Raw genomic sequence first — 25,397 nt, forward strand, 5'->3', positions numbered from 1 at the left:
GCTCTCCATGATTGGACCCCACCTTCTTTGCTAGGATCATTTCTCACTATTACTTTGTGCTTTTGGTTGTTTTCTGAGTTCATAGCTGTATTCTTCCTTTGTATAGAATGCCCCCTCCTTCTGATCGTTTCAGGGCAGGGTCTGCTGCATCTTTCAGGCCCCCAGAGGACAGTCAGTACAACTGCCTTTCCAGACTTCATCATGGTCTGCGAATGAGTTATTTGTGTGACTCAGTAACGACTGTCTCCTCCATCTAGACTGTACTTTCCTTGAAATGAGAGACTCCCTCCGTGATCTCACCTACTCTCCAATCCACATGCCTTTGACTCCCAAATTTTATATCTTCATCCCTGGCCTTTGCCCTGAGCTCCAGCTTGCATTCCCGCTCTCTGCTCTGTATCTTCACTTAGATGACTAATAGGCATTTCAAGCATACGTGTCAAAAGCTTGACTCCTATTACCTGCCCTCTTTCTGTCGTCTTCCCATCTAAGCTGAAAACAACTCCATTCTTCCAGTTGCTCAAGGGGTAGGGGGACTTAGCATCCTCGGCTTTCCTCTTTCTCTCACATCCTACACCTGACCTCTCAGCAAAACCTCTTAGCATTACTTTCAAAATATATCCAAATGCAACTACTTCTCGTCACTCACTGCCACTGACCTGAACCAAGTCACCATCATTTCTGTCCTGGATTTTTGCAGTCACCTCCCAAACTGCTACATGCCCAGCTGTGGGCAAGTCTCCACTGTGTGTGTGTGTTTGTAAAATCTAAAAGGGCAGGGGCCAGATCTTCCCTGTACTACTGTCTATAATCTTTGATTAACAGTGGACAATCAATAATTTCTCTATTGAGTGGCCGGTCCAGGGAAAATATCTATTTGGCTACCTGTGGGAAGCCAGTAAAAGGAAGTGTTTATCAGCAGGTTATTGCTTTGGGTAATAACTGGGACTCAGTTCTGCATGGGAACTTCTGAGTTTAGACTGTATCGAACATACTTGAGCATCAGAAGTGTCCTGGGCTATTTACCCATTAATACCAGCCCCTCCCTGGTTGAAAGTCGCTCTTACGGACATTAAGTCCCTAGCACTTCTGGCCTGCCCTGCAGGTGGGCTGAGAACTCTCCTGTAGCCAGAGAAAGCCCAGAGAATGAAAGAAGTAGGCAGCTCTCAGGATGCACAGGAAATGTCCACCAAAGCTGCAGGTATATTTTGGGTCGGCCATGAGTGTGGGAAGGGCAACTATAGCATGTGCTACATCAGGCATTGCTTGTTAGGAAGCTGGGCTAGGTGTTCGTTAAACACTAAATATTTGGAGGTTTTTTTTTGGGGGGGGGGGTTTCTTTGTTTTTAAGATCAGCACTTCATTATTCGACCTTGTATAACATCCATCTGTTAGAAGCCAGAAAGAGAAAATGTACATAAAAAAGCTTTGAAAGTTACAAAACCTTGTTTAAATGTAAAGTAGCAAACAGACCTAAGACATATAGATAAAGGTGGCCCAAGGACTAATTTTCAGTAGCACTGGGCTCTCTTCTTCATCACCTCTGAAAACCTCACCTATACATTTTTATTTATTATTATTTTTTTTTGCGGTACGTGGGCCTCTCACTGTTGTGGCCTCTCCCGTTGCGGAGCACAGCCTCCGGATGCGCAGGCTCAGCGGCCATGGCTCACGTGCCCAGCCGCTCCGCTGCATGTGGGATCTTCCTGGACCGGGGCACGAACCCGTGTCCCCTGCATCGGCAGGCGGACTCTCAACCACTGCGCCACCAGGGAAGCCCACCTATAAATATTTGTTGAACGAAGAAGGCAGTGCATCCTGTTATCAGGATCATGAGATTTGCACACACACACACACACACACAACTGGATGTGATTTCTGGCTTTGCCAATTCCCAGCTGTGTGGATTTGGGACATGTTAATATCATGTTTGACACCTAAGTTTCCTTTTCTGTGAAATAGCAGCAACGTAACCCCTTTCGCAGGGTCCCCGCAGGGTGTATCAGCAAATGTATGGTAAGTGCTGAGCACAGCGCCTGCCACATGGTGACAATAGTAACATGGTAGCTATGGCCGCCCAGACCCCTTTGGGTTGCTTAATTCTTCTTCCAAAGGCAGGTACCGACAGCAAAATGGACAGTCAGAGGACAAGCTGCAGCCAGCAGGACCATGTAAAGACACGAAATACAAATCCCACAAAACCCTCCACCCCATCAGGCTGCCACAAGGTGAGATTTCTTTGGTTTTGTCATTCTGTCATTTGCTAATATGTCTTTGAAAAAAAATCTATATTTTCTTCTTAAAGATTAATATCTAATTCCCCAGATGGAAATGCATTGAGTGGCTGTCATATTATGTATAAACATCTCAGACAGTCTAATATGATACCAAAATGAGGGGTTTTACACATTCTCAGTAGTTTCCATAACAGTTATTATTTTGATTGTCAACCTAAACCTGCCTCTGGCTCACAAAGGCCAGCCCAATAACCAGGAATGATTAGCTCCCTGTGCTGATGGGGGGACTGGTGGCAGATAGGGGCTGAAGAAATCAAGGTTCCTCCCTCTCTCTGGATTCTTCTGCAGCCACCCTCTGGAAATCAGAATATCACTTAACTTTGGTTTCCCACGTGTGGGTTTGGAAAAGTATGTGTTCTGTATTCTTTACAAAAAATAATTGTACTTAAAGCCTAAGCACTAATATGTTGAAGCGGGTTAGAATGAAAACACACTCAACTCTTTCTGTTACTTTCAAAAATGATCTTGAAGTGTTGAAAACAAAGTTCATGATCAAATATCAACCTAACATTTCCTGCATTTCATCCGTGATGCTTAGCAGCCTCTAAAAAAATTAATAATAATCACAGTCATGGTTACCAACGATGTGCCAGGCTCTGTGCTAAGTACTCTGCATGGATTTCTTCCGTGTTTTTTTCCCACCTTTTTAAATTCTCACATTAACTCTCCGAGTTAGATATTGTTTGACTTTTAGAGATGTGAGTTTAGGTAACTTTCCCAAGAACCCAGCCAATACATGTGCAACCAGGATTTAAACAAAGTTATGCTGTCTTCAGAACCTTGGTATTTAACCACCATGCTATTCTGTTCACAAAGAAATGTCTGTAATTCTGTTCAACCCAAGCTGTGAGCTCACCTTGTTAATAATGACAATGATGGGAGTCTCATGTTTTCATGCATATATCCTGTGCCAAATGCTCTACAGACTTTGTTTCATTTAATCCTACAAACTGAAGGAGGTGTTACTGTTGCACCCATTTAACAGAAGAGGAAACTGAGCACTGGAAAGATCAAAAAATTTCCCCACATTCACACAGCTAATAAGCAGCAGAGTCCACCCAATCTCAGGTCTGTCTTTCTTTAAAGCCTTTGCAATTAACCAGAAAGATATACTGGCTCCCCTGAAGGCCAGCCTGCATGGTGTTTTGGCACTGGGCATGCTCCTACTCATGCCCACAAGGCACAGAGCCCCTTCCCACTTAGTCCCCATTATCCTGCTGCCCTGCCCACAGCTGAGAGGGCCCAGAAGCAACACTCGACTGAGGCAGTCTTCCATGGGCTGACTGGAAGCCCACGGGTAATCATATGGCTACCAGTGGGGGCACCCAAGCCTGGATAGTAGTAAATCAAACCCTTTTAGGCAGTTCAAAAGCAGGACAACCAGGGAGAATGCAACGAACCCTGCCCTGAGTAGAAGCCATGAGCAGATAATTCTGTGAGGAAGCAAAAGCCATACTGCAAGAGAAGTCAGCTGCTGTGAGTAGGAAGAAGCTGGCAGAAAGGGAGCTTGGTACCCGAGGATACCCGAGGTTGGTATCCTGAGAACTGCTCCACATGAAGCTCACTGCAGCCACTGGACCAGGTTCCCAGTTTCCTACTTCTCTTCATGTAACAGAACAAATCCTCATTACTGGAGGCAACTGAGAGTTCCTATGTTTTGTGTCCTGAATAAACCTATGCACCCTATGCATCAGTCCTTGGACTGGATGCAGTAATGGAAGGTGCACACAGACTCCTGCAGAAGCTAGAGCAAGCCTGCCTGGGGGCACATTCCCACTCTGCTACTCTTCCTTGCTGTGGTCTTGAGCTTGTTGCTTTGCCTCTGGTACTCTTAGCTGCCCCATCGGTATGATGAGCCGTGTGTGAAGATGAAATGAGCTGCAGTGCATGAAGCTGGTGGCCCAGGGCCTCAGTCCACAGGAGTCCTTAATAAATGTCAGTTGTGTGGTTATCATTATCCTGACTGCCCAGCCACCTTGTAGCTCTGCGGCAGGAGGATCCGAAGCTGAGAACACGCCAGTGTGACAACCAACCCATGCCCACAGGTTGTATGATGTGAATGAAAGAGGGAACTGGAGGTGGACATGCCCTTTCCAGTGAGAATGCCGAAGGTAGAGAGAGGGCCTCCCTGAATCCCATTCCCCTTTGGGCTGTGATTCATGGGATGTAGTTGATTCTACTGGTCAAAACTTGAAGATGGAGATAAAAGAGGTGGCCAGAAGAAGGGAGTCCTTATTCCTCCCCTAGAAGCAGTGAAAAAGCCATTCTCCCAGAGCCTTTAAGCTGCTTCCCTCACAGCACACAAGGGCTCCACGCACCAAGAGGCTAGAGTGTATCAGAGGATTCCAGCTCAGGGTCAGGGCGCGGCCCACCCCAAGTGCCCCCGACCCATCTTGAGTGATTCTGGATTCTAGTTAGGGGTGCAGCAGACTCCTGGGACTGGAATTCCAGGGCCAGCTGGACATCAGGATTAGATGTGCCCTGCTGGCTATAAAACCCATGGAGAGTCCTTCTTCTGGATGATACGTTTTGGAGGAGATGAGGTCTACAAAAAGGAAGTAGGCAGTACAAATTAATGTCGGTAGGAGAAAGGGGAAGCGGGCGTCAACGATTGTCGGCACACTGATGGAGCCGCCAGCAGGTTGCTGAGCACTGCCCTGCTCAACTTCCTAGGGTCAACTATTGTGACCCTACTCTGTGCCTAGTGTGTGCTGGAGACAATATTAGACCTTGAAATATGTCACCAGTAAGGTAGACAAGATCCAGCCCGGATGTGCCTCTTCTGTGAAATATTTTGGATATTCCCAGATCACAGGAATGTGAGAACAAAAATCATAGCTCACGTTATGAAATGCTTGCTAAACACTATTCTAACTACTTTATGCATATTATTTCATTTTGATCCTCACAAAAATCCTTTGTGATAGGTCTTATTAGTACCCCATTTTACAGTGAGAAAAACAGAGTCCAGAGTGGTTAAGTAACTTTACCAGAGGTAACATAACTATAGGATGGTTCGAACCTAGGCAGTCATAAATCCTCACTTCTCTGTGCTCTGAACTCACTACAGTGGCTGCGGCGCTTGGTCCTATTTCCATGGGCATATTTACTGTCTCACCAGCAAGACTGTAAGCACCCTGCCTTCTGGGGCCATGGCGTAGATGGGCTCTGGATGCCCGGGACACGCAATATGTATGTGTTGATTGATTCCATTTAGAGAAGCTTCAGGGATGCGTATAAATCCCCAACGGCCACCACTTGCCCCCTGCCCAAAATGTTGAATTTCCAGATTGAGGTGCAGTTGGAGGAGAGGAAAAGAGGCTCCTATAGGCGTATTTTGTTCATTTACAATATTACAAAGAACTTGATCATTTAAAAATTAACCACGTCGCGTACATCAGATCTTACTGAATGTTGCATCTTACCAATAAGAAGAATGCTCTAACAGGAGGTATTTCTTGCAGTAGACATGTCACCACGTTTGCATACACAAACAGTACACAGCTGAGGAGACATTCGAATCTGCAAAACTCCATTCCCTCCTCCAACAAGCAGATAGATAAATTATATATGACTAATACATACATACATACGTGCACAAATAACAAGCGATAATTGGGAAATTATAAAAACAGAAAATCATAAAAATGTAAGTAATAGGTAGGGAAAGAAGGAAGGAAGAAAAGGAGACAAGAAAAGAAAGGTAGAAAGATGTTGTAACATACAGACTAACCAACATACGGAGTTCACCTTGTCCACGTGAATGAATGGAGCTCAGGATGCATATTTTTAGAGGAGAGAAAGTGACTTTCTGGGGAACAGTGATCTGGGCTCAACCATGGTGTATGTTCCGTTTGTCCAATTTATGTTGAAATCTTTCATTAACTAGCTGCATGACCTTGTGCAGGTTACCTCTTTGGGCCTCTTTAAGGCATCTGAGCCAATAAATATGCAGTTTGCACACCTTTACAATGCACTTAATAATACAAGCCTCACTATTTTACAGGATGAAGTAGTAGAGATGAAGAACATGGGCTCTGATTGCCTGACTTCTCTGTTCTTTTGCTAGTAATACAACACTGAGCAAGGTATTCATCTATTCTGTGCTTCAGTTCCCCCAGGTATAAAATGTGGATTATAACAGTTCTACATCATAAAGTTGCTGCAAAGATTAAATGAGTGAATACATGTAAAGTATTTACAATAGGGGTGGATCTAGGTGCGTAACACATGTTAGCTATCATAAGACCACACAAGATGCAACAATCGTGAAAAAAATTTCAGGTCCTCTGTAAATGGAAGGGATCACTGTGGCCAGAAGATGAAGGAAGTCTACAACCTAAGCTATACGCCAGCAAGGAGAAAAACAGTCATCTTTTCTGGTCGACACTAGGCACATGCTTCTCTACTCCAAGGCTACATCTGTTGTCTGCAATGCTCCCATTCACTGAGCTCTTCCCAGGTACCAGCACTGGGCTAAGGAGTAACTCATTCTACCCTCACAAAAAAATACCACGAAATGGATATAATTCTCCCCATTTTGCAGATCAGAAAACCGAGGTTCCAAGAGGTTAAATGACTTCCCAAGAAAGAGAAGGTGGCAGAAACCCAGGCTGTGTTTCTGAGTCTAACTTATTTTAAATGTGAAGACTTTAAGTACTCAGCAGATCCTTTAGAGATACAGATGTTTCTATTTAGGAGACAATTCCATTTTCTTAGGTCCCTTAGAAAATTATATTCTGATTTTGTAGGTCTAAAGAAACAAGGATTATTGCATCATCTCTAGGGGCCAGTCCCCCCACAAAAGACTAAAGTCTGTGGGATGTCAGGGAGGGACAGACCCTCAAAGCACTCCTACATATTTCCTCCAGGATGACTGTCGGCAGCTCAGAAGGGGGGGTTGCCCTGGTCAGGGCTCCAGCCTCTCTGGGCTTCCATCCTCCTGACCCTGTATCAGTAGTAGATGTCTGTGCATTTATTTGCCTGCCCATCATCCATTTCTCCTTCTGGTAATAACTCTCAGATTTTCCTTTGAAGAATTACTCCCCCAGCCTTCCCCTTTGCTCCCAGACTTTGTGGTTTGGGTAGAACTAACCACAGCCTCCCCAGTTCCAAAGGTGAGTCACATGGCCCAAGCCTGAGGAAACAGCGTATTTCATTCTTCTGGCCACAGAGGTTATGGATGGGCATGTAGCTCAAGATTAGTCTGGGAAATTTTGCTGTACCTATTGAAGAAGAGGCTTTTTCTTTCTACTGGGGCTGCTAATCCAACAAGACATATTTCTGAAACCTCTATAGCCGGGTTTCCACTGCAAAGAGAGCATCTGTCTAAGAATGAAGCCAACAGAGGAAAGAGCAGAGGTAGAGATACAGATTCCCTACAACACTGTTTGAGCACCTAGATACATCCATGCCTGCAGCCATAACTCTGGGCTCTTTCAGTTGTCTGAGCCAATACTTTCTCTTTCTGTTTAGGCAAATTTGAATTGAATTTCTTCAAAAAAAAAAAACCCTAATCAATAAGTACCCATTGTTACCACAGGGGTAATGTAGCGGGGAGGGCTAAATCAGGAGTTTGGGATGAACAAACACACACACTACAATATATAAGATAGATAGCCAACAAAGACCTACTGTATAGCTCAGGGAACTCTAGTCAATATTCTGTGATAACCTATATGAGAAAAGAGTCTAAAAAAGAATGAATATATGTGTATGTATAACTGAATCACTTTGCTGTACACCTGAAACTAACACAACATTGTAAATCAACTGTACTCCAATAAAATTAAGATATTTTTAAAAACTTCAAAAAATAAGTACCCATTGGATACACAGAGTTCATTACACATGTTTATGAATGTCAGGTTCTGTGCCAGGAGTTAGAAACACAGAGATAAATTGGACATAGTGCTTGCCTTCAGGAAGCCCATTCTCTAGTGGCAGAAACAGTCATATGAAGAGATAATTATAGTACAGTGGGGTAAGTGTTATAATATGGGTGTGTATGTAAACAAAGAAGAGGGAATATATTCTCCTACCATAAAGGAGTCCTAGAAGGATCCACAGAGAAGAAATTACATGGACAAGAATTTGAAGGATGCTTTCATGTTGAGTTTGGTCTAGAAAGGAGGAGAGTCATAGTTTATGCAAAGTCATGAGAAGTATGAAACAGCAGGCAATAGTGACTGTATCTGAAATGTAGGGTGAGTCGAAGATGACTCACCTGGGTGCTTCATGTAATTTGGCAAAACCCCAAGACATTACTGACCAGCTGGCAAACAGTGAAGGGATTCGCACGCAGTTTGGGAGCTGGCTTCTTCCAAACACAGGTGACTGGACATTGATGTGAGGTACAACCGACTACATAATTTGTTGAGCTCAGTGCACAGTGAAAATGCAAGTCTCCTAGTCCAAACATTATTAAGAATTCAAGATGGTGACCGCAGGATCCTTCAGAGTGCAAGGTCCTATACAACTACACAGGTTGCATACTCAGGAAGCCGGTCCTGACAGAAGGGCTAGGGAGATACCTGCCTCTCACCTATAACGTGGCCTGGCCTAATTCCCACCAATGCTTTAAGCATTGTAAAAGCCAGCCTCCCACCTGAGTGATGTGAACAGGGAGAATCAGGGCAATGTAAGCCCAAGCTAAGAATTCTTACATTCTTGTTGCTGTGCTGATTATCCACCTCCCACCATAAGCAACAATGTACAGATAGCTATCTCTTTCTGCCTTGACAAACCTCTCCTCCCCTTCACCAGCCCCTAAAGCTGGCCCCAAGAGCAAGTGTGTCTGTAAAGTCACTTGGCTAGGCACTTAGGCATCCCAGGAGTGGCAGAGCAGCTGTTCAGAGGACAGAAGAGTAAGGGATGGAGGCCATCTGGGACTCAAGTAAGATCCTAGGCATAGATGAGACAGAAATTCCCAGACTGTATCCAATGACAAATTTATTAATATTTATAGTTTTCCCTCTTTGCCTCCCACTAAAGAGGATCCCGCCTTTGCCTCTTCAACTTCTCCTCTTCTTCTAACCTCTCAGGATATTTCTGTCTTTGCCAGTCAATTCTTGGCTCTTGTGATACAAAACAAGGACAATAGGTAGAGAGAGATAAAACTTCCAGCCAGTGTCAAGTGAAGGGGTTTCCATGGGAAGGACCTAAAACAAATACAAGAAGCCAAAGGAAAGTGAGAGAGAAAGGAAAGAAAGGAGCGTAGAAGACGCCAGGTTTTTTTTTGTTTGTTTGTTTGTTTGTTTTTTTGCGGTACGCGGGCCTCTCACTGTTGCGGCCTCTCCCGTTGCGGAGCACAGGCTCCGGACGCGCAGGCTCAGCGGCCATGGTTCACGGGCCCAGCCGCTCTGCGGCATGTGGGATCCTCCCGGACCGGGGCACGAATCCGCGTCCCCTGCATCGGTAGGCGGACTCTCAACCACTGCGCCACCAGGGAAGCCGAAGACCCCAGTTTTAAAGGAGTCTGTGGACAGGAATTGAGGATAAGGTTCTGAGAGAGACTTGGGTAAACCATGGGATAGGAGAGATATTGAGAGATAGAAGAATGGAGAAAGGGAATATTAGATAGTATTGCTGAGTGTTATGACTTGAACTTCATTTTGATGAAATGACATGATTTGAGAGAAAGCATTAAAGACTGAAATTGCTCACAGTTACTCTTATCTATTGTTGTACTGGGCCATGTGGTATGTGAGCTATACTTGGGTTACTCTGGTATTCTATGAGATGCTAATAAGTATTATATATACACACGGAGACATAAATATATTCACACCAAATGTTTCAATGGGCAAGTAAATCTGTGAAATGCTGTATCCTAAATCTTTCTCTTAGAGAATTCCATTAACATACTAAAGGCTCTGAGAAGTCCTGCAGCACAGAAAGCTGTTCAAAGCTGTGTAATCCAGTGCTTCCTAAACTTACTCTACTGCATGTCACAGAATATATTTTATTGTTTTGAATAAATGTAAAATAATACAATTTTAATAAGACTGACCTTAAGCTCTCCTGTCTCAAGAGTTTAGGGAAGGCTTCATAGACAAAGTATATTTTAACTAGTATTTGAAGAAAGGAGAAGGTAGGGAGTAGCCAGTTCAGTATATAAAAAGGAATAAATAATAGTAAATAAATAAACAGCTCAAGATCGGTGAGCAATTCCCTGGGGTTTAAATGTAGAAAGAAAGGATCTGTGGCACTTCGACTTATTTTCACCACAGAGAAACTATCCCCACCTTCTGTCTCTACCAGTGCACTGTAAAGTGAGTGCTGAGATGATGGGGCTGTTAGGAAGCAAGTGGCAGCTCACCTGTTCTGAACCATACTCATGGCCATCCAGTCTACAGGATACACATTCTTCCCAATGAGGTCCTTGAACATGATGAATGTCTCCATCAAGAAGTCCTGCAATAGTAAAGCAAAACACACCTGTCATTTTGCTTTATAGGAAATGACTGGAAGGGCCCAGATCTTGTTGGCTGTTCAAATTTTTTCTTTATTGTTTTTTGGAGGTGCAGAAAGGGAAGGGGTACAGCCTTTTATTAAGTAAATCCAATGAAACCAATAGGGTGGATTTTTTAATGAAATCTTAACGATTTGTTACTGGGAGACTGTTTCACAAATATAAGTGGAACATGAATATGGAATGTGAAAACACTCTCAAAATAAAGCACTATTAGTTCCGCCTTTGGAAGTAAAGAAGTAAATGCATTCATTGCTGTGGCAGTTTTATAATCATCTTTCCAAATAGGTATTTGAGGAGGAAATAATCTACACTATATGAATGCATCTCAGGTCACTGAGCAAACAAACTATTATTAAAATGAACATCTAATTACTGTACTGTAAACACAGCTAATTCATATGTCATAGGCACATGAACAAGCAGCTTAGAGGAAACATGACAGGGATTCTCTCCCTCTCCTTTGAAGAGGTTCAAAGTGGACCTCAACATGCCCCATCAGATTTTTCAGTGGATCAAACTTGTTCTCTACCTTTGGAGAACACAAATTCAAGACAAATTTAGATAGCGAAGACCAGAACCACTGGCGCCCTCCTGAGCTAGAGGAAATGAAGGCATCCAGCCTATTTGCTTAAGGTAAAATCAAAATCCATAGGAAACCCGTTCAGAGTTCTTTCCTTAAGCCAGCGGTTTTTAGATTATTTTAATAGCAGAATTCTTTGTTCAGAGAAAATCTTACCTGGAACCTAATATATAAAATAGATAAAAGTAGAAAACAGCTCTGGTTGAAGTGTGCGTGCATGCATGCATGCACGCCTGTGTGTGTGTGTGTGTTTATGGTAGAAGATAGTGAGGCTAGGAGAAATATAATTTGAAAATCACTGCTTTAAGCTAAATTGCAAAATTCTGGAAATGAGATTCGTTCCTTTCCAGCAATCATTGCTTCTAGGGAAAATTACCTCAATGCTTTAAGTCCCAGTTTCTGCATTCGCAGAATGGGGATAACATCTACCTCAAAGGGTTGATTAAGTGCACACTGTCTATGAGATGCTCCACACAGAGTCTGGCCCACTGTAAGTGTTCACTAAGTGCTCGAGGATGACGATGGTGAGTATGATCGTTCATCCTTGACGTCACCTGGGGAGGTGTGGATATCGTCACAGGCACACTCCCTTCCTGTGGGAATGGAGAAGACAAGACCTCTGCCTCACAGATGGAAAGCATGGCTTCTGAATGAGAAGATGCAGCACGGTGTAAGGGCTGGGGCAGAGGTTCAAATCCTCTCTCTGCTACATACTGTTGTGTGGTCTTGAGCAAGTAGATTGTAGACTTGTAAAATGTGACTACTAACACCTATGCCATACCGTTGGAGGATTACATAAGAAGTGTATAATTTAATACATAACAATTCCCTTTCCTACCATCCTTCCCACCTTTCCTTCCGCTGAGGATCAAAAATTAGGAATCCAGTCTTTCTATTTCCATGTCACATAACATAGAGAACGTGAGGGGGAGAAATCTTGGGTTGTTTAGGTTTCCTTTTGTTTCATTCTTTTGTATATCCAGAAAGAGGTTCCATTGCTTGCCAATCCTACTCCAGTTAGGAGACCTTCTCAAAGCTAAATGGATGAAGGAGCAGGACATTGGCTCCCTATTGATTCTTTTTGTGGGCCACTCTCTGAGGTTGGTCCAATTCTGGTGCCCTTGCTTCCTTCAAGGAGAGTTAAAAGTGAGCCCCTGGTAGCAGAACCCCTGAATCTGGCAATAGTAAGGAGACAATGACAAAGCTGACCATACTGAGGGCAAAGGGACGACTACACCCTGGGACAGCCCGGGCTGGGCTTTACGTTGATGATATCATCTGCTGCAGAGGTACGGGCCCACAGGCCACCCACCGTAGGGAGACAGTCCTAGCAAACGAGCCCTGAGAGGTTAGAAGAAGAAAGGGGCTCAGAGGCCAACTTTCTCTATGCATTCGTTATTATAATGTAATAATAGCTAACTTTTAGTGGACTCCTACAGTGTGAGAGCTACTGTGATCTCATTTAATCCCGTCACAGCCCTGTGACATGATATGATCCTTACTTTACAGATGGGTCAACGGAGGCTTAAGAAATGTTAAAGTTAACTTCCTCAGCTAGCTGGCGACAAACCCTGGATTCAAACCCAAGACTGTGTGACTCCAACACTCATGCTCTTAAGCCTCAAAATGTCCATGATTCATCAGCAAATACTGGTTTTAAGGCATATGTAGACTAGGCACTCAGGGCTCATGTATGACGTGGACAGAAGATGTGTCCCAGAAGTGATATTTACAAGCCTAAATGGGGGTGAGAAACAGGGAATCACACGAACATGCCTGCAAACTTAGACCCACACATACTCCAGGCGCACAGGAAGACCTTCGTGCCCTAAACTCTCAAGAATCTTTTGTGTAACGCATCTCCCCAACACTGCCCCAGAGCATCCTACAGACTCACCACAAGTTCAGAGCTGGTCTGGAATGTCTCAATATAGAAGGAATAGTGCTGGTCACCCATCTGGTTTAAGATGGCTGTCATACATGCCACAAAGTGACTCTGCAAGAAATAAAGAAAAATGCCATGAAACAGTGGAGAGAGGACCATGAATTTCATCTTCTTCAATTACTTGACTTCAGACCGGAAAACACCTCTCTATCCCAGGTGAGGATAAAAAGGTCCCCCAGGGATGGAGAATTTCTCCTTAGCAGATAAGCATGTGAAATTTCCCTAAGAGTAAATGTCTCCTTATGGCTCATTCATCAGCTCATTCATCCAAAAAGCATTTGCTGAACACCTATTACATGACTAGGACTATAACAGGAGCTCCAGATACAGACAATAAGGGCCCTATTCATTATCTCTCCAGCTGCTTGTGCACTGGGAAAAGAACACTGTATTAATGTCAGGAGATCCAGCGTGTATCAAGATTCTGGAGACAGTGTGATTTCCTGGTAAATAATTTTACATGTCTAATCTCCAACTGTTCCATCTGTAAAGTGGGACAATAATCCATCTGTATCTACCCTGAGAGGTGTATCAGAAGGATCAAATGGCTCCTATGGTGCCCTGAATACACTGAAGTTCCCTACAAGAGTATCAATTGTTGGACCATGAATCAGTCAGTGAGAAGCCAGCAACTACCGGGGACAAGTACTTGCTAAGGGCCATGGACGATAAAAAAAATGAGAAGAGGCGGTCCTTGCTCTCAGGAGTTCATGATCTAGCTGGGAAAGCAAGATGAACAACCATGAGGAAAAAAGTAGAAGACTTTGATCAGTGAAGCAGATCCAGTGCCAGAGGGATTCAGACAAGAGGGAAATCAACGCAAGGACTTGGAGAGGAAGTGGGTCTGAAAGGATCCATGGGATCAGAGGAGCAAGAACCACATCCTTTCATGCACCAGCATACATCACCACACCCTCTTCTGCTTTTTCTCTCCCAGATTTTATAAGACTGTACCAGGGTGGCACTTTCTGTCAGGGCTAGTGTCTGAAAGCAGAATTTAGAGAGATCTACTCTGGGAACCTGGTAAAGGAAGTACTGACCGTAAATCCACCCGCTGGGAGAAGCCACTCAAGAGTGTCTCCCACAAGACTCCACTGGGCTGCCATCTTAACCAAAGGAAGTCCCACTGTCAAGGGCAGGCCTGTGGAAGATGGGCAGCTTGGTGTGATGCGGGTGTCTCCAGGAAACCCCACTTCTAAAGGGTGTCAGACGTAACACACACCAGAGAGGTGGGCCTGGATGTGTTATGTTTGAACCAAGTATTATATTTGTATCACAAACTGCTGTCTTTGTTAAAAAAAAAAATAAAACCAAAAGACCAAAAAAAAAAATATAGTGTGAAAAAAAAAAATCCTCCCAGATTACAGGGTTACAGTTCAGTGACAGTGGTGGAAGGAACAGACTTGCTGTCCCCAGGAAGCTCCTTCTGCATTCCTCCACAGGAAGTCTTTTGGGTAATTGAATGTTCTTCAAGTTCACATCCCCAAAAGTAACTCCCAAAGATACAGATTCTCATTTGCTTCTAGGTTCTTTTCAATTAGGACGTTAGGGATAAAATGCTTTCTCAGTCAGCAGGACCAGCTGTGCAATTTGTGGGGCTCAGAACAAAATGAAAATTGAAGAGTCCTTGTAAAAATTCTTCAGATTTTCAAGGCAGCCACAGGATCCTTCTGAGCACCGGGCCAGGTCACACGCCTGGGAAGCCAGCTCTGTCTGCCAGTGACCACCACACGCATGCACCATAAATGTTCAGAAAACATGCAGAGCTGGCAGGGGGCACAAAACTGGGACTCTCAGGGGTAACATCAATGACACTATGTTGCTGGGGACCTGGAACCTCTATACGGGGGCCAACCGCCTTGGCCGTCCAGGGAGTCAAATCCTCTCTCCGGCTCATGCCCTCAGGGGGTGATGGTGAGTCTGTGAAATTATCTGTCCCTTTCAAACCAGACAGAATGCCACCATCACTGCTAATTTAACCAGGTCCCACTGAAACCAAGAAACAAGCGTATTATTTTTTATCCCTCCATCCAGGCTGGACGCAAGAGGGGAGAAATCTTCTGAGTTTGTGTGTGTGTGTGTGTGTGTGTGCGTGAAAGAGAGAGCACACACACACGCGTGTGTCTCCTGTACTCCCTCCATCTCTTCTGTGAGGGGCTTCCTCCAAGAATTCAGCCAGTGGCCACTAGAGGTCTTTCCTTTTCACATGGTAGCTGCCGTGCAGTTTTTTCGGCTTTTTATTTATTCCTACGTGAGCAGACCCACTACACTTCTTGCATATAAACAGTGAAAATTACAATATAAAGGACTTATTATTTCTTCTTTTGGAGTAATTCTGCTGCTGGCCAAGCCTGGCTCATTTTGCAAAGAAAGGAAGGATATTCTCTGCAGGTAATTCCACTGCTTCAAAAGGTAAGAGATCTGGGTAGGTTTTATTTTTTGTGATCGATCATCCTCTCAGAGGAAAGGCTATCGTCTCTTGGACAACAGTTTACTTTTAAAGCTTTGGCTTAAATGAGTCCTGGGATTGTGAGCTTGTGTGTGTGTGTGTGTGTGTGTGTGTGTGTGTGTTGGAAAATCCACCATTGTCAGAACTGCAGGCTGCCCCAAACGCATAGATACAGATACGGAATGCTTGGTATTTCCAAAGGCTTGATTTGAATTTGAAGGGGGGAAAAGCAAACAACAAACCTCAAAGCTCAAGTTGCCTGGAAATTACCTTGAAAAGGCTGCATTGTCTTAAGCATTGTTTAGAGAAACTTCCATGCTTCATTTTAAATGAAAATAAAAGGGGAAGGGGATTTCAGTGCCCATCTAGAGAGAGTGACCATTTTACGAAAGAAACCATTATCTTTTTATAAGGACTTGCTCAGGGTGTACAGTTCATCGATCAATCAAAATTACTTTTACCAGCTTGTTCATTTCTTCGTTCTAACTGCCCCATAGAAAAACCCAGCTGAGTGCCTTCCAGTACGATCTGTAGTGTGATGTGACTGAAGTTTGGACAAGTTACCTGCATTTGGCTGTTAATGAGAAATGACAGTGCTTTACTTCCCACTGGAAGCTTCCCTTTTTGTCTGCTATGGTGTCTAGCCCACTTTAGTATCAAATCTGTCAGAAATCGCACCAGTGTGACTGACTGATTTCTGAAATGGCATGATATACCAGCAGCAGGTTCGAATGCAGTAAAGGCTCCTCTCTGTCATTTAAATTAAAAACCAAAAACCCCTCTCTGTCATGCAATGATAGAATGGTGGAATCACATTGTGTTTCTCTGACGTTTATCCCTTTTTTCAGTAGCGTCCTCAGCACAGCAATCCACCTCTTTGCTTCCTGCCCCTTTTCCCTTTTACAAGTTTGAGACCTTCTACATCCACCATGTCTTAAGTGTTTAGAAAGAGCTGTAGGGATTGGGAGTGGGGGTGATGATCAGACTGCATTTGCCCTAGCAACTCAGACACTCCTGATGTTGACATTGCTCAAACTTTATGGTGTCGGACCCCAAGCTCCCAGCCCTGTCAGCAACACGGAAAAGCCTGAATACTGCACGGGGGACAGAGGGTTAGAGGGATCCCTTGCAATTCAGGCTAGTGAGAATGCCCTGCCTTCCACCCTTGGTGGAAATTTTGTGGTCAACATATATTTACTACCAAGGCGTGAGGCAGCCACTCATCCATACCCAAGCAGCATTCCAGGTGCCCAGAAAGGAAACTGCTCCTTAAAAGAGAATACCAGGGGGACCTGCATATTAAATTCCGGGGAGAAACTGTATCTGAGATACTGTCACAAACCAGGCAGAGTCACCTCGGCTCCATCCGGGGTGGTTTAAAATGTAGCTAATGAATCACAGCATGAAGAGACATGGTTTGAAACTAGGTCAAACGTGTAAAAATAAATGCCATCATTGCAGGCACTTGGCTGATGAGGGGCTACTTAACGCCTGGAGTGGCAGGGCTTATTTGCCATATAGAACCCTCTTCAGGGATCCGTGACAATCAATTGATCCAGACAATTCAGCCCGTCAGTATGTAGGGGGCTCTTGCACACCTGGGAGAGAGCTGAAGCTCCAAAGGAAAACAATCAGGGTCTCTTCACTGTGTGATGGCAAGAGAGGAAAAAGAGAAACCCACTATTGTGTCATTAATATTAATTAGCTGGGATACTGGGTGACTGCGATCAGGAGAGGAGCCCTCTCCAAATCAATCTACTCCTTTGCATAAAAAATCATCATCATGATGATCACCATCATCTTATTGATAAGGCCAATAGTTTTGGTGCACAACACTCAAACATATCTATTTAACCACCTCTAAAGCAAACACACCTACACACACGGTCAGGACCCTGCAGTGCTGAGTGAGCCGGAAAGAGGTGACCAGTTTGCCCTGCCTTGAAGAGCTAACCAAACAAGGGGAGAGGGGCATGGTTGCTGCAATGCGTCCCCCGGCTCACCTGAGATCAGTGGGAGTGATGAGATCGCAGAGGAAGGGAAAGAGCCGACTTCGGGAGCTTGCTACCTAAATGCCAGCATTACTATGCGATGCCAGCTGGTGACACGTTGCCATAGTAACTTCAAATAATGTGCTCGACCAAAATAAAATAAAATACAGAGAGCGCCGAGGAGAGGAGAGGAGCGAGGAAACTTTGCATGCCGAGGGAGATGAGAAGTTTTATCTATGGGGCCATCCAATTCTTTTGAAGACTAGGAGTAGCCAAAGGCCACTCTCAGGTTGCTTTTCCATTCACCCCCATGTCTACCATGCGGTTATATAACAGATTTTATTCCTGGACGGAATTGGTGCTGTCTTTGTGACAGATCCAGGACCGGAGGTAGGAGGCTATGGTGTGAGGAAATCAGGGACTCTAAAACCCGTTCATCTTAGAGCTTTGTCAGGAAGCTCAGAGTTGTAGTTTGCAGCAATCTTTGGGCAAAGTAGTGTGTGCGGTCTCTCAAGCTCTGGGCACTGTGCTAGGTGCCCGGGTGCAGCAGTGAGCCGGATGGATGAGGTTGTGCTCCAAAGAACGAACGTCAGGTGGAGACCTAGGAGCCAGACAGCCTGAGTTCAAATCTCAGCTCTACCTCTTACTAGGCATGTGACCTTGGGCAGTGTCTTGTGCCCCAGAGTAAAAGGGAATAGAAATAGTTCTTACTGCATACAGTTTTGGTGAGAATTAAATCAATTTGTATAGAGCACTTAGAACACAGAAAACCCTCAATATGATCAGCTATTAGTATTATAGTTGCTGTTGCTGACTCTGGTCCAGAGAAACTATGCAGATTGGCTAACTGAAGTTCCTGACCTGGACAGAGGATATGATGACCCCACCTACCCCTGACCGTCCGTGGATGCATCAAGCACTCCCAATCACAGCTTTGGACAAAGAGCTAAGTGTCCTTTGACTCTGAACATGCCTCTGGTTAACAACACGCCCCAAATAAAGCTGTTTAGTAAACCGCGTGTGTGCCTCTTCGAGCAGGGCATGTTGGGAGGTTTCTTTTATTTGGGGACAGTTGCTGGCAGGTAGGATGAATGACAACGGTGCCCAGGTTGTTCAAAAGCCTGAAATGTAACTGTCGTCATCGAAAGCTTAGTCTTCCAGCTGTTTGGCTTTAGGAAGTGCCTGTCTTTGTGTGCAGTGACATTCTTTGGTTACCCAGGGACCCTGCTGTATGACAGAGTAAACCAAGTCACCTTCCTTCAGGGAGAAGATTCTTGATGGGCACAGATCCAGGGGTTTTGTGTAGCCTGATCCATGTCAAAGCATAACATCACAGGAAGACGGGAATGTGCCTCTTGGATGCTATGTACTCTGGATGCACCCAGACATGTTCCATCTGTACAACACAGCAACTCTTTAGAGTTAGCTGTGTGCACCACTATCTGGAACTGTGGGCATTAATGATCAGCTCACCAGCATCACCAGGGCCAGAATCGCAGGCAAGGCGTCTCCTCAGAGAGCTATTCTCACTGTCAAAGAGCGGGGTGGGGGTGGGGGGGGTGTGGTAACAAGGCTGCTTTGAACCCAGGCTGGAAGGGGAGACTCAAGTGGCCACACACTCTTCCTTTGAAACGAACACTTTCTGATCTTGGCTGGAGCCTGTGCATGTGGCTCTGTAGTGTGGGGTCGCTTTAAATCTTCCAAAGGACACAATGAGGTGTTTAATCGCAAAGGGATGTGAAAGGCAAGCAAATTCTGTTCAATCATTCCTTGTGCTTAGGACTCCACCTTTATCATCTCACTGAGTCCTCTCAACAACCTCATTAGGTCAACTTTATGCCCATTTCACGGATGAGGAAAGTGAGATGCATAGAGGTCACGCAGCTTGCCTAGACAGACATTTAGTATATGGTGGGGCAGCAATTAGAATCTGGGTCTTTCTGACTCGAAAACCTGTGTTCTTTTCAAAATCCATGATGTCTCTCATGTCAGTACTGTTAGCTCCACCTGGGCAGAGATTTTTGTCCTTTATTCATTGCTGTATCACCAGAATCTGGAATTGAACTTGCACATAGTATGAGCTCAATAAATATTTTTTAGATGACAGGTTGAACTTCTTATAGTATTCCCCATCTTTAAAAGAATGTTACAGGGACTACTCCCCCAAACACTGAAAAGTTAGGGTCATGTGTAGAAAACCTTTGCCTTAGGAGAGGACAGAAATGAAAGAATTTTTGTTCTACTTCTGAGCTTACTCCAGCTTAAGTTATATTTGATCAAGCCAGAGTGAGATCACGCTTTCACACATGGCTGAATGTAACAAATATTTCTTGAGCACCTACTATGTTCCAGGCATGGTTCTAGGTGCTCTGGACAGTCATGAATGAGATTAACAAGGGATTTGTTCTTAAGGAACTCACACCCTCATTAGGGCCAGGGATGGGGAAACACCATAAGCAAGTGAATACATAAGTAAGATCATTTTAGGCAGTGATATCCGCTACTAGTGGAATAGTACAGAGCAATGAGGTTGAGATGGGAGGAGACCGATTTTCAATAGGGGAGACTGAGGTGGCCTCTTAGAGGGCTGATATTTGGGTGAAGATCTAATGGTGAGAGTTGGTCATGCAAAAATCTGGCAGAACAGCATTCCAGGGCAATTGAGTAGCAGATACAAAGGCCCTGAGGTCAGATGTGCTTGGAGTGCTGGAGGATCGAAAAGACGGTACAAAATGAGGAAAAGCACATATAAGATGAGGTCCGAGTGACAGGTTGGGACCAGATCCTGAAGGCCCTCGAAGGTCGGGGCAAGGGTTTAGGTTTACTTCCAAGTGCAAAGGGAGGCCATTAATTTGGGTTTTAAGAAGCTCGCTCTGGCTGCTGTGTGTTTCAAGAACCCCTCTTTAAAGAGGTGGTTTCCATGTCTTACCACCCTTCTCCAAGACGCTACGCTGGAGTTGTTCCCAGGATGGTGGGTGCGTGAAAAGTGCAACTATGTGCTCAGTGTTGACCCTTCCTGTTTGTGGCAGTGTCACCACTCCTCAGCAAGCTTTTCTCACTAACTGACCATTCTATAGCAGACTCTGACCCTCCTCCGGCAGGTGTGGACATGGACTCTAGTTTTACGTGGATCCCCCTTGTCTTCAAGTTCAGTGGTTTGTCTCCCTGTTGTTCAGAGCCGAATGAAGGGGAGGGAGCCTGCTACAGCGGCTCTCAGCCTCTGACTAAAGCCATTCGAGCCTGTGGGACTTGAGAAGGCTGCTTGCCAGGAGACGGGCTATCATTTAGGACACCCCAGTTTTTAACTGAACAGAAGATGATTTTGCTAAATGTTTCCCATTACATCTGTGGAGGTGTGGGTGGGGAAGTGCACAAATGAACACACACACCGATGGTGGTCTTCCTAGCTTTGCACCAAATGCCTCAGGAAGGGCTGTGCAGAAACGTCTGTTCTGAGTCCTGGAGAATACAGTATTGTCCTCGGCTCACGTATTCCTGAGAAAAATCAAAGCCAGGAGCATCACTAGGATGTGCGCTCTGCAGGAGTATCCTACACAGCCCCTCACCTTCTCCTGCAAACATTTTCATCCAGGTTGTATAAGACACCAAGGTCAACTTTCAACAGGAAAAAGTGTCACGAAAGGATATTATGACTCAGGAAGGAGGTAGCGTGGGCTGCAGGGTAACAATAATAACTGCCATTTAAAGGGCTAAGAGTGTGTCGTGCAATGTGCTAAACCCTCTGCTTATCCATCAATAAGGACGTTTTGTAAGTTGTGGCCAAGCAAGGAAACAGCTGGAGGAGAGAGAAGTTAATATCAGTCGGACATTTATGTGTCGGACACCGTGCAGAAAAGTATGCCAATGGTCCCAACAGCTACCAGTTACTGAGCACTTACTATGGGCCAAGCACTGTGTAGGCTTCATCTCAATTAATCCTCCCAACAGTCAGTCGATGTTGGTAAACTACACGCACTTTACAGATGAGGAAATCAAGGAGCAGGGAGGTGACACGACTTGCCTAGCTCAGCTGGATTCCAGAATATTGTTTTGTAATCATGACATCATCTTACTGATATGAAAATTAAGCAATACCTCAAAGTATAATGAAGAAAGGAAAAGTGCATCATATTTCACTCCACCATGCCTCCTGCCTAACCTTGAATATTAAGAATATTCATTTTTCATTTCAATCTAATAAGCCTCTAGAATGTTAAGGACATTCTAGACATCTATTGTGCCTAAATAGAGATGGAAGGATGGACGGAGAGATGGAGAGATGGATGGATGGAGCTAGGTTGGCAGATTACATAGGTAGGTAGGTCAGGGTTGATACCTAGCTACGTAAATAAGACCAGCCCTCTTAATGACTATGCTCTGTGGCTTATGAGTCTCCATGATTTTAGGCTCAGCTGAGGATAACCCCTCCATTTTCTGCATTGCTTGGGGTTTTGAAGGCCAAGAAGGGTTAAGTGACGGACACCAACACCACATATTAGGAAATATATCTGGTTTTGCATAGAAGCAGTTTTCCTGGAAGGCACTGAGCAGGGCATACTAAGTACTGGGATCGAATCCCAGCTCTCTTCAATATGCTCTGGATCTTTGGACAAGTTACTTTACCTCTCTGAGCCTCAGTTCTCTGGTCTCTGAAATGGGGATAACAGTGGTGACTATAGGACTGTTGTAAGGACAAAGCAGAAGCTGGGTGTAGAGGGTCCCTGTAGAGCCTGGCAACACCACGGGCACTCAAAAAGCCCTCTTGCAATGCTCAGCCTCAGCTCTCTTTCCAGTTCACCAGGAACAGTTAGTTGATCAGCTGGGGAAGTGTGGAGTTAGCTTTTGGTTGACTCGTGAAGGATGATTTAGACCTCTCTGTGGACCTGGAGAGCTGCACTGCGGATAATGATTTATACAAGCTCTCCCTGCCCTTTGTTTCCCTTTACAGAGACTCCATGTTTCAAGAGGCGCGGGCGGGGGGGGGCAGGCAGATAAATATGTTCACAGACAGCCAGGCGGCCAGGTAAGAGAGAGTTTTCAGGAGGGATGATTATTTTGTGGATAAAAGGATGTCTTCAGTTGAGCCCTCCTGTTTCCTCCATGAGGACTGAAGACAAGTGAAGAAGAGTGAGGAAGGTCTCCCACATCGTGTTCTAAGCTTCAAGCCTCACTCTTCAACCAGCCCTCTCCTAGCACCTCCTCCCACCGCCCCAAATAGGTCTAGATGTCCCTGCTGCAAATGACCTGCTAGTCCCAGCACACGCAGGTATGGGGTCTGGTAACAGCTTATCGGGTGTGTGTGGAGGTGGCCTCTTTGCAAGCCCTCTGCATTGCTCAACTCGGCAGGGCTTAACCGAAGCAATGACACACTGATGGTGTAACTCTCAGTCCACACTAGGGAAGGGTTTTCCCCCTTCCCAGACAATTCCTCACTCCCAATTAATCAACCAATTAGCAAATATTTACTCAGCACCTATTATGTGTAAGGAACTATATCAGATACGATCATGGTCCATACCTGCAAGTCTCAGATTCATAAGGAAGATTCTTCCCTCCCCTCCCCTCCCCTCCCCTCCCCTCCCCTCCCCTCCCCTTCCCTTCCCTTTCTTCCCCTCCCCTCCCTTCCCCTTCCCTTCCCTTTCTTCCCCTCCCCTCCCCTCCCCTTCCCTTCCCTTTCTTCCCCTCCCCTCCCCTCCCCTTCCCTTTCTTCCCCTCCCCTCCCCTCCCCTTCCCTTCCCTTTCTTCCCCTCCCCTCCCCTCCCCTCCCCTTCCCTTTCTTCCCCTCCCCTCCCCTCCCCTCCCCTCCCCTTCCTTTTCTTCCCCTCCCCTCCCCTCCCCTCCCCTCCCCTTCCCTCCCTCTCTCTCTCAATACTCTCAATACAGTAGTTCTAATCTGGAGGCAATTTTCTCCCCCAGAGGGTATTTACCAATGTCTGGAAACTGGAAACATTTCTGTCTGTCACATACAGGGAGAGGGGGAGGCTGACATCTATTGGGTAGAGGCTAGAAATGCTGCTAAACATCCTGTAATTCACAGTTCAGCCTAACAGCAAAGAATGATCCAGGCCAAAACGTCACTAGTGCTGAAGTGAGAAACTCGCATCGTAGAGAGATATATACCTTATGATGCTGAATGACAGGTGCAACATGAATGTTATAGTTTCCGCTAGGCTTTTAAGAAGTGGGAATGACCTCTGTAGTTAGGAATGTTCAGGGGAAATTTCATGGAGCATGTGGGATTTGAGGAATGAGAAGAGTGAAAGAGATTAAGCTAAGAGTGGGAAAGGACATCTATAATAGGAAAAACATTTCATTTTATAATCTGATTGATTGGTAGTAACTGCCGAAAGAGCTGTGTGGGGAATGATTCTAACGCCAAGTCCCACCTCAGCAGGAAAGAGTGTGGCAATCAATTAGTGATGTCTGCTACAGGCAAGGGAGAGAGGGATAATACATGTGCTGAGAAATTCCTGTCCCACTTTTATATGGAACACAGTGAGGAAAGAAGCAGAGGTGAAAATGAGCAAAGTGTTTTGGTACAACAGAGGTTCACAGAGGGAGATCACAAGAGATATTTGGAGGCGCAGACGGAAGGACCTTGAATGCCAGGCTGAGGGCTTTGAATCTCAATCTGTTGATAATTGGATGTCATGCAGGCATCTGCCTACTGGCTTGCCTTCAGGCCAGCTCTGTTGACAAGGTCTTGGGAACTAAAGAAAGCTACCCAAAGTCCTTGCTCTTCATTTCTATAAAGGGAGTACTATTTCATCTGTTAACAGTAAAAACTGGCAGAATTATCATGCTCTGGCTTTTATGAAGCTGATCCCAGTGATGAAAAAAATCCTATGAAGCTGAACTCAGAGATAAGTGTTTGAAAAGCTGACTCCAAGGGTCCACATTAACGAGCTCCCTTTGGGATAAAGAAGTCCTTCTGATGTCATTCACGCAGAAAACAAAACAAAACAAAAAACCCTCGAGGAGGAGGGGAGAGAAGGGAGTAGAAGTCCATTATTCCATTGCTGGGGCTCACGTTCCAGCTGACCCCTGACGAGGACACTGCACTGCCTACTGATCTTGGGCTTCCTGTCAGCCCCCAGCTCCCTGCCTGGCTGGCTCCTTCTTAGGCAGTTTCCTCTCTGTCCTGGGAATGATACCTCATTGATTTATTGGTTTGCAATTTTCCAAATGACATCACACTTTTTTTTTTTTTTCATTCTTTCCCTCTGCTCACCTCCCTCCTCTTAAATTCCCATTTGTCCCACTTCCACTTCCCTGTCCTTTGGAATGGTAACAACTTCCAATTACCATCCTCCGCAGTCTGCATTAGCTGCCTGCAGACTCCCTCTCCCTGCCATCATTAATACAGGTGACACTGCAGCTTGGCGTGAATGCAGGTCCTCCCCCACCTGCCCCACTGTCCTCTCTCTGGGAGCAGGAGGCTCCCTGGCCAGAGAGCCCCCTGCCTTTGACACTTTCGTCCTGCACACAGTTCCCATCCCTATGTTCTGATCCACAGTCAGCTAAAGAAGAATCAAGTGACACAATGAAAAATGCCATCCAGAGAGCTGTCCTGGTGGCACCCAGGTATCAGATCAACCTACTACAGCTCCATATCTACTAATTCCATCTAGAAAAGAAAAAAGATGTCACAGTTGTCTG

The 25,397-nt window shown here is 45.1% G+C and overlaps 1 protein-coding gene across 1 annotated transcript in view; it reads right to left on the bottom strand.

Moving 5' to 3' along the window:
- The window catches only part of DOCK2 (dedicator of cytokinesis 2), a 416,115-nt gene that overhangs the window by 86,057 nt on the left and 304,661 nt on the right, over positions 1-25,397 (bottom strand). Inside the window, exons 28-29 of the mRNA XM_081230991.1 lie at positions 13,251-13,349; positions 10,618-10,712 (exon numbers count right to left, since the gene is read on the bottom strand). Of these exons, the coding sequence (XP_081087117.1) occupies positions 10,618-10,712; positions 13,251-13,349 (194 nt within the window). The remainder of the gene's footprint in view (positions 1-10,617; positions 10,713-13,250; positions 13,350-25,397) is intronic.

The sequence above is a fragment of the Mesoplodon bidens genome (assembly GCF_964165515.1).
Source record: "Mesoplodon bidens genome assembly, chromosome: 4".
Taxonomy (NCBI): domain Eukaryota; kingdom Metazoa; phylum Chordata; class Mammalia; order Artiodactyla; family Ziphiidae; genus Mesoplodon; species Mesoplodon bidens.